This window comes from Nilaparvata lugens, chromosome 1 (assembly GCF_014356525.2).
Source record: "Nilaparvata lugens isolate BPH chromosome 1, ASM1435652v1, whole genome shotgun sequence".
Classification (NCBI taxonomy): Eukaryota; Metazoa; Arthropoda; class Insecta; order Hemiptera; family Delphacidae; genus Nilaparvata; species Nilaparvata lugens.
Window position 1 is genome coordinate 25,642,115 of NC_052504.1, and position 10,279 is coordinate 25,652,393.

The following is a 10,279-nucleotide window of genomic DNA, read 5'->3' on the forward strand; positions in this document are numbered from 1 at the left end:
ATAGACAATATTAGATTAGATTATAAAATTAGATAAGACGATATTATAGTTAAGTCATTTCATACACATTCATCGAATATAGAAATAGGGAAACAGGAAATTGAAGTTATTCGAAAGATTTTATTATAGTAGATGAGGTTGAAGTTACTGGCTTGATCGAACCCTTATGAATGTTTTGACATGACGTAAACAGATACAAGTGGGCTCTTGGAAGTAATCGAAGAATGAGTAAATTCCTGAATCATTCGGCAAAAAACAGAGTTTATTTATTCCAATGACGACACTTCCAAGAGTTTATGGCATGGTATTCCCTCAAGACAAACGAAGATAAAAATATTAATAGCAATCAATAGAAAAATAGAATCATTGTACATACAGGATTAACAAGAGATGATTCAGTAGAATTGTGGGATCTTCCAAGATTTGAAATAATTGAAAGGACTCAATTTGTGAAAAAATCTTTAGCTTGCCACTCCTGATGATTTACTATGTGATGAAGAAACAGTCCCGTTTGAATAAACAAGATATTGGTTTCAACTGAAACCTTACACTGATATAAATATTTCATGATGAATCAGTTTGAATTGCTGGGTAAAATATTGAATTTCGCCACACCTTGATATGATCTTATTAGATACTATATCAAGCAAGTATAAATTCAGACATCGAGAGCAATAACAGAATCAGGGATTGTTTAGCTAACTTATAAACTCAGCAGTCACGTTGAAATTGGTATCTTATCACTAAGAATGAATATCGTAAGTGACGTACGTTTGTTACTCTTTTTCAACTGGTAACTCTTTTTTAATGTTAATAAAATTTAGTCATTTACATTAAAATCATACCGTAGGTTTGGAATGCATCTAAAACGGCAAGGCCATTCATGTCATCTCATCTCACAATAATACATCCGAATAACCATGTACAAGTCAAAGATTATGTGAACATCATTCTCACCAGAAAAATGAGTTGATTCACTAAAAGAAACAATGAAATACTTCTTCGAACAATCTTAGTTTATTTAGAAGAATAACTGTTTCAAAATGTAAGGTTCAACATGAATATCTTCCTATTAGATGATATTAACTAATAAGGGATGAGTAATCCGAGTCTCAGAAAACAACGCAATTTGGAACAGAATTATCAGTGACGTTCAAAGACTATGACATCTCATAAAAATTCAGATTAGGAAGCTCGATTATGAATTGAATATTCTATATCTGATATTTCTAATATTGAATCTTGGCTGAACGCTGATTAAAAACTATTAACCTCAAGCCTTAAGAATTCAAAGAGAAACTTATATCACATGCACATAAAATCAAATTTGATATTAAAGTCATGTATGCTATTTTAAATGTTTTAACATTTACACTGATCCACTACATCTGATTTGTATAACTTTCAAGTTGAATGCTGTCATCTAAAAAAATCAACTAATTTAGAACGATTTAAACAATTTTAGAACGGAAAACCCGCTTCCCAATTTATTATTTCATTAGATTTACGATTAAATTAGTTGTAGTAGCTTATATATTCACATACAGAAAATCTAGCACAGGAAGAAGGTACCTAATTTTTGACAAAAAATTTGCAAACTTAGGGCCGAATCGGTAGCTCTCCGATTGACTAATTCTCGATACGCCAACCTAATCAACCAATTGCAGAACCGTTCCTCTCCCGTCGTGCCGACTCGACTGAGAAAACGCCTAGTGTGTTTCGGCCCTAACCCCTGTAAAAGCACAATTCCTCTGATGTTGAGGTCAGAATCAAATGATAAATGGTAGGCTAGCAATAAATGGGGATGAACAGAGTAGCCTGAGACTATGAAAACAACGTTATTAGAGAGCAGCAATTATCCAAATTACTGCTTGAACAATGTAACCCAATAATTTCCAAATCGAGTAGCTGAAGCAGTAACCTCATCTATATTTCTCAGGGCATTCTCACATTGCAAATCTGCGATAGCTCAAGCTCACCTCAGCTGTCTTAACAATGCATGTTGTTCCCTTCAAAATTGTATTGTATGATTTGTATTTGAATCAATAAAATACTCTCTCCTTAGAAGTGACTGAGGCACAAACAATAATTTCTCACACCTCTCATCTGTTTCTTGAATAGGCCTACTGGATATGTAATAAAAAGTAAAAAAAAAGTCGTGTCTCTAATCAATCACTGAAACATGCTTAGTGGGTCATGTGATTTCAAGGTTTTCAGAACTTTTTTATGGGTTTCTACCAGAGAATAGGAAAATATATATATTTCAGAGCTGTAGATTGAAACTTGAGCATACTGATTTCAAGTAGCCTAATGGTAAAGAAAAAAAACAGAACGAACAACAACCTAGTAAGGTGTTGAGATTTTCAAGCTAAGAAAATAGTATGGATTGACATTTATGCAAGTCACACTAGAAATCATCTTCTATCTATAACATAACATGTATTCATTAGATAAAGATTTTTTTGAAAAAATTAAGTTTTGAAGAACCCAGACTGTAATCAACAAGGAGATTTGGAAAGGGAGCTGGAGCTACTTAGATATTAGATTGGATCTGTACTGAAGAGGTCTGTGATATAAATATTACGAAAGTGTTCTACTTGCTTTCATTACACTTGTAGGCAGAAAATACTGAAAGATGTTTTGATGAACCGATTGAACTCTTATCTTGTCAATAGCTGCCTATGTAAGATTGGACATTTTTCATCAATTTTTGTATCCAACTGGGACAATCAGAAAATAGTCATCGTTTTTGTGAGTAATTAATTATTTATCAACTATATTGGAGCGTCACTGTGCACAGAACAGTTAATGTTGTTATTTGATAGATTAAGATCTAATAAAACTGAAAAATAAATTTCAATATTTCTTTTTAAAAGAAATAAATTGCTGGATAATAATTGAATTAAATAATGCAATAAATAATGCTTATTTTTACAATACAATAACTAGAAATATTCAATGAAGACTGTCCACTATCAAGGAAAAGTTGCTTTCAGTCAAGGTTGCAGTTCTCATACACTAGAACAAATTTAATAATAAAAAACTAATTATTAATCATTAAGTTTATCATGTAAACTTTTCATTATGTTTTAAAAGATGTGAAATTATTATTTATCAATGCACAAGAAGCCAGTGAGCTCAATCATAGATATCAGAGTGGCGCAATTCTCTTTGAGTGTCAATTCAATTTGCCAGAGTAGCTCAATGGTAATTAAATGAGATCGACCGCATCAGCAACAACTTTAGAAAACTATTAAGATATCCTACGTTTTCAAAACAACATTGTTGAATTATTAGCTAGTTTATATCAATTTTAACTATTACTCCTGAAGTACAGGTATCGAGGTATGGGTGGAGAAAAGACAAGGAATGAGAAAATTACAAATTTAATAGGCTATAATCGAACGATGGAACAATCAGGTCATTAAATATATCGAAACAGGAACTTAAAACCAATAACTCTATTAGAACTGTGTGACAAAGTAGTATTTATTCGAATTTATCTTCGAACATAAGTTTTAGATAAATAGCCTACCTATTAACATACAATTGATCCAATTTCATAAACTGTAAAAATGTTCATCATTTGCGAAGAAGAAATATAGAATCCGTGTAATCTTTCTACGATTGATTATGATAAGAGCTTTATTTTTTTATATTGCGATCTTTCTAGGAATTTATTCCAATTAGTATAAAAGGCGTGCACATTTCAACAACGCTTTCCTAGAAACAAGGAAAACTCGCAACTATGGAGATTGGGTAAGTAAAATCCGTACTAACACGAAGACTGGGCGAATAAGTTTCTGAAAATATGCAAGCGAGTAGAATGTTTAGGAAGCCATCGAGTTATATTTTATTTAATAACATCGTTGTAATTAACATTTCAAGACCGAATTTCACAGACCAGCGATCTCTGAGCCAGGGCCGCATCAACATATCCTTGACGTCCGATGGGCCGATAATTGCTGTACTGTTGGGGGGGGGGGCAGTTAGCAGCTCGTCACTCCTTGCTTATAATCGTTTCTACAAACGAGGAGGATGGTGAATCTATTCTCTCACTGGCATCTTATTAACATATTATCCGGTTATCAATAATTATACTTCCCCTCTTTTCCTTAAAAATATACAGTCGCAAAAAGATATTTACATTATGAAAAGAGAAAATATTGCCGATATTAGAATAAGATTCTTCACTTATAAATTTTAAGTTCATCTACTTTTTCATATAATATAATAATGCTTATGAACTCCATTGATAGCTCTAGGAGAAAATATTAATTTTTAGGAAAAATTCTGCATTATTCAACTAATTGACGACTGGAAGAAAGCAGTATCACTTCACAAATTTTCAATGAACGAGTGTCACTTAATAAGGTTAGAAAATATTCATACTGTAATGAACAAATAATTAAAGAAACCTGAGTAAAAGTGAGAAATGGAAGATGCTCATTCAGCCTAAACTATTCACAGAGACTGCTTTCACTAGATGACGTTTCACAGAAATAAATTCGTAAAGATTGGCTGTCGCAAATTTCAATTAATGTATTCAGGTGTTGGCAAACATTTTAAAAACACACTCACAACCGATAGCAAACATAAATAAGACTACTATATTCGTATAGATAACCGGTATTCGATTATTTTCCTTTTTAAGATGGTCGACATCCTTCATCCTTCAGTAGAACCTACAAAAGTGCACTAAAGTTCTTTCAGCCACCATGGTTCAAAGTGACTCATCGAGATAGTCACAATGAAAATCACAAAATTTCATTGAAGGTACATATAGTTGAAAACAACAATGATATAATTTTGCCAAGTTTACGATCATTTTAAATAATCTCTTAATCACTATGTACTAACTTAGTAACTAGATAGGTTAAAATCTGATGAAAAATATAAAAAAAAACGTTTGCTCAATTTATGTTAGTTTCGAGCAGAATACAACGAATCCACTACTATTATTTCATAACCTCGATCCAAGATCCAAATACAATGCATGAGCTTTCAAAAATATTATCAATCTTTGTTACCATTCCGATACAGATCATTCTTTTGTAAAATCAAATAACAGGAACAGGTATTCTCTGTTATTGACTCCATTCATTCTTTTTATAATAAAAAGTCCATATATCCAGAAACCTTGTGAAAAGGCGAAGATTTATCCTAAGCTTTTGGGTAGCATATTGGTGTAAGGGTAAGCCATTACAACAAATATTTCATCTGACCAAGAATTGAACCCAGTAGCCTCTGAATTCTGAGGTAAAATCTGATTGATGGTCGAGTGACTTTAAATTATTATGAGTTTACTCACAAACAATATTGCTGAATATTATAGAACAATATACCTTTTTTATCATACTTTTCCACTGGATATTTTATTAACATTGGGTTTTTTATATTTTTCGTAGAAATTGTATTTATATTATATTTTATTATACGATTCAATTATATTTTTCTAAGGAAGCCACATTAAACAAATTAATTAATAGGATAATAATAATAAGGGATTCAAACTGAATCTGTTTATCACGTTTGAAACATAGTTTAAATTTTAATCAGGGATTGAAACTGAATCTGTTTATCGCGTTTGAAACATAGTTTAAATTTTAATGAAAGAGTTATTAAGATTATTCTAATCTCTATAAATAGCTAAATATTCTATTGAACAATTGTAATGTTCTTTTTAATGGATGTTTTGATACAACTCATGTTCATGTCAAGATAATTATTTTAAAAGTGATAAGAACTCTTGTTATTGTAAATCAATGTATTTTTCAGATTTGTTATGAGCTATGTTTATAGAGAGAAGCCCAGTAAATCATCTTGAAATGGCATTATGTATTCTTTCAATAGTTGACTTATTAACAACTTTCTATCCAAATACAAATAAATGTCCGGAAAATGTTAGTGTTGTCGGATACCCGAAAATACAATTCTTTCTACACTGAGAAATTATTATCTTCTTAGTAGTAATAATGTTCGATACAAATATCTATTTTGGCATGTTTTTAATTGAAAAATAGATACAATGTAGATTAATAAAAAGATTGCACGTTGTATCATTAATAGACCTACAAGAATCAAATGTTCTTAAAGATAAATTTCCAATTCTTTTATTTTTATAGAACACAACATAAGCCATGAGGCAATATTTCAACTGAGCATTGCTATGGATATGGACCTTCTACAGTGATTGTTTTAGGACATGACCTGAATCACAAATTTTATTCCACAATAAATAGCTTTAGATTCTACGTAGAAGCACTGAAATCAAGTACCTCTCCCATCAGAGTTTTTAATCTTTCATAATCACAAATAATTGAAATGGAAGTAGTACAGTAGTAGTAATAGTAGTATTCAATAAGTAGTTTAAATCTTTTGTGAAAATAAAATGAATTTAATCTGTAAAATTACAACTTGTTTCATTCTATTTCTAAAATAAAAATGTCAGTTCAAAGATAATTTTGGGTACTGAAGAAAGATTCCTTACAAGCTCAACTAGATGGATAGGATTTACTTTTTCAATTCAAATAATTGACTTAATATTTTGCGCAATAATGATTAAAATTAAGATACGGCTAGCTGGTTAGCTGGAGAAGATCTGCTTGGTCGAGGGGAAAGCGTTTTCACCTTTCTCATTCGCACGCTTCGGCAATTCCTCTCATCATCCTACTCCTCTACTCCTCCGCCCGCCCGCCTCCTCTCATTAGATATTGCGGAGGTGAAAATTGACGTTTGACCTAAGATAATAAGAGATTTTTCATCGCAACGAGGAAAACTGAATTGACGATTTTATTCCTCAAACAATTGGGGAATAAATTTTGTTCAAACGATGACAGGAAAATCATTGAAATTTAGTTAAACGTCATCGATGGTTGAGCGGGAGAGTTGGATTGCATGCGAGGAGATCTGAATTCAGCAGCTGAATACATTAGAGTGACGCAACAAGTAGGTAGCCTAACACGAGCGCCAATATTCTCCTCCAACGCAATCCAATCTACAGGTGTAGGCAGTCAACCACTGAGCCACCCGCCACTCCAAACTGACTCACTACTGACTGACATCATTGGTTGAATAAGAAGCATTGATGCTGTTCATGGAGAATGCTGTCAGTTGGACTATAGCTACCCGAATGGAGCACCGTTAATTCAGAGAGCTATGACTTTTCGCCGCCGCAGACAATGGAGTGACTTACTTTCTGCGGGAAGCATTCACAAAAAGCTTCCATTCTTCCAAGACAATAAACATGTTAACGGAATTCTATTACAAGTTAGCAATCAGCATTATTAACATGCTTTCAACTATTTGCGCATTGCTAGACTCTCCTTAATTGCCAGGTAGACCAACGTTTCACATACAAGGCATTTTCAGCCTTAAAAATTTGAGTCCTCAACCAATAATTCACGCAGCTTATGTATCAGTCTATTTTATTGTTAGTTGACTACTATAACATGTTTGACTACAAACGAATGAAATCATTAATAAGGAAGTGTAAAAAGCTATAATCATACATATTTTAGAAGTCGTTTTTCCATCTGATATATTCTAACACATAGGGAAGACACAGCTCCTCTAAATAATAATAATTATGTAAAATAATTGCATTTTGCCCTGGAATACAGCTGCTCATTGAAGGCTACAGATCACTAGCCAGAGGTTCGGATGCCATGTAAAACTTTGATTCATGCAACTTGAAACTCTAAATAAACACCATTCACCCATTTCCCTATTGTACAACCCTATTGATCACCAAAACATAAATGAGAAGTCAATTTATATTGGAAAAATTTCATAGAGTTCATGAGGATCACTCCATTTGCATACCTAAAACTCCTAAGAAATTGCACAAACAAGGTAGTTAAGGGTGATTTCACAGCTCAGTCCTTTTCTTCAAACAAAATTACTTACAAAAAAATAACGACATAAAAAACATTTGAAAATTATAGCCAAATGATTAGAGACCGTTTAATTGTCATTGAAGGTCTTAAACATGTTCATTATGAGAAATGTGCAAAGAAAAGATCAAACATCATACGGGAGCCAGTGAAAAGAGCGTCCAATAGGCCTACTGTAATTGAAAGCAATAACTGATAGCAGCCGGAAAATAAGTGCTTGCGGTTATCTCTCAATGTCTAGGTCTCCAACTATATTAACCTCATTGTTCGAATCAGGAAGACATCCAACAGCTGAACAAGGCTATTTAAGTGAAAAATCATGTCCACTACAAAAAGATTTTTCAAAGTCAATAATTTAGAATAAGTATCATAGGCTAAATCAATATAGTTGTTACAAACATCAGAAGGCAGTCAATTATTTAAAAAATGAGGGAAGGATTTGGAACCTAGTTGTTACAATGTTTTGTGTTGAATTTTTCCAAGAGAACCAGTTATTTATGACTCAAATAAAAAATGTAAAACTATCTTTGTTAAATTTTTTAGCAAATGATATACATAAACTTTGTCTGTAATCAGTTAATTAAATACGATTTTAGTAGATTTGAAAAATTTAATGAGAAAGTGACTGTATGTAAGGGTGATAACACTCAAATAGAATATCGATGAAACCACTTAAAATTTACAGTAACATGAGCTATTAATATTGACAACTACTTCAATTGGAAGATAGACATAATAAATCATGAAAATGCCACTTCACAAAATTACAGATGATATAGTCTGCATTATTAATATAAACGTTTTTACGACACCAGTAGTTCAAGTCATTTTAATTGAGTCTATAAAATGCCAACTATCTACAATAAAAAATAGATAGTCTAGTGAACCTCTAAACATCAAATTTTAAAGACAGTGTGAAGATAAAATTTTCACCATCTATGTGTCTCAAACTTGATAGATGAAATGCAAAGTTATGAATGATATAATATCTGAAACTAAAGCTTAGGAAGTTTAGAATGAACTTTCTTAGGTTGGTCTAGTAGTCGACCTGGTTGACAAGTTGGCAACCCAATGCTGTTCATCAAGTGAATGAACTGAGGATTTATGTATGACGGACTGAGGTTAGTGAAATTTTTAAATAAATCATCAGCTCTTAAAGACTTTCTGCAAAGAGAGCAATAATGTAAAAGTAGACAAAATGTATCTTCTTCATGCTACACTGTAGGCCTATTTCTTTAAAGCCCCAAGCCCCAAATATAGAAAAACTGCATGTTTTCGTAAACTATTCAGAGAATCGTCCCAATAAAACACTGACTGTAACAAGTAAGTAACTAATATATTTTGCTCGATGAAGCCAAATAATAGTTCTACATAGAATTATGGACAAGAAATAAATGGATCAAGATATTGACAGCATTGAGTAAAATACATTTACTACAAACACTCAATCATGTCACTTTCAAGAGAGAAATCTGTTTAGATTTGAAAGTAAGAGAACTGGACCTAAGTTGTTTGAGAGCGAAACTTGTCGACAAATATAATCATATATTCATTCAAGCTCTAATTAAAAAATCACAAATATTTTTTACAAAGTAACCTACAGTAGCATAATAAAGTTGAAATACAATTGTTCGACCGCAATGGACAATGAAATTGATTTTACAAGATGTAATTCACTGACCTAGAAAAATTACAGGTTATGGTATGGTACTACTCTAATTGAACGTAAAAATTGAGGGTCAAGTCAACACAATACTTTGATAAGATATCTGTAATCCTTTCAACAATACCCATATTGTCAATGTAAACGGTACAAAAGACCAAATCAAATCATTTTAACGAGAGATATAAAATGTATTATGAATCAAAGATTTCTAAATTGCCTTACAAAAATAATTCAGACAAATTAAATGTGTTCCAAAGATACATTACTAAGTTACAGGAAGTAACTTAATAGAAAAGTTCTTACTTATACTGTATTTCACTCGGTATAAAAATCAAGGCTAACTCAAATATATTATCAAAATTCGTTTCCATAAGTTATAAAGTAATTGTAGGCCTAAAAAGAAATAAGTTAAGAAGTTACGTTTGAGGCTATATGCTTACCCTTGGCCTGTAGAACCATTTTCTGATTGATTCCATTTTTGTGGGTAATATCCTGATTTTACTGCTAAGAAACATAAAAGAAAAAAAGTTCTTTGTATCGAGATGATAACATTTTCACAATACACAAATCAAAATGAAATCGCAGTGAATACGGATATTTATTTCACAAAAACGAGGTCGTCAGTGATGCAACAGCAACAAAATAATATCAAACAACTGGAATGAACGAAGTACTGAACACAGACTGTGGAGTGTCGATCCGAGTGCCAAAACTGTAC

The 10,279-nt window shown here is 32.0% G+C and overlaps 1 protein-coding gene across 1 annotated transcript in view; it reads right to left on the bottom strand.

Moving 5' to 3' along the window:
- LOC111052880 (lateral signaling target protein 2 homolog) overlaps positions 1 to 10,279 on the bottom strand; it is a 30,658-nt gene extending 20,379 nt beyond the window's left edge. Inside the window, exon 1 of the mRNA XM_039423569.1 lies at positions 10,002 to 10,279. Coding sequence (XP_039279503.1) covers positions 10,002 to 10,076 — 75 coding nt within the window. The 5' untranslated portion in view covers positions 10,077 to 10,279. The remainder of the gene's footprint in view (positions 1 to 10,001) is intronic.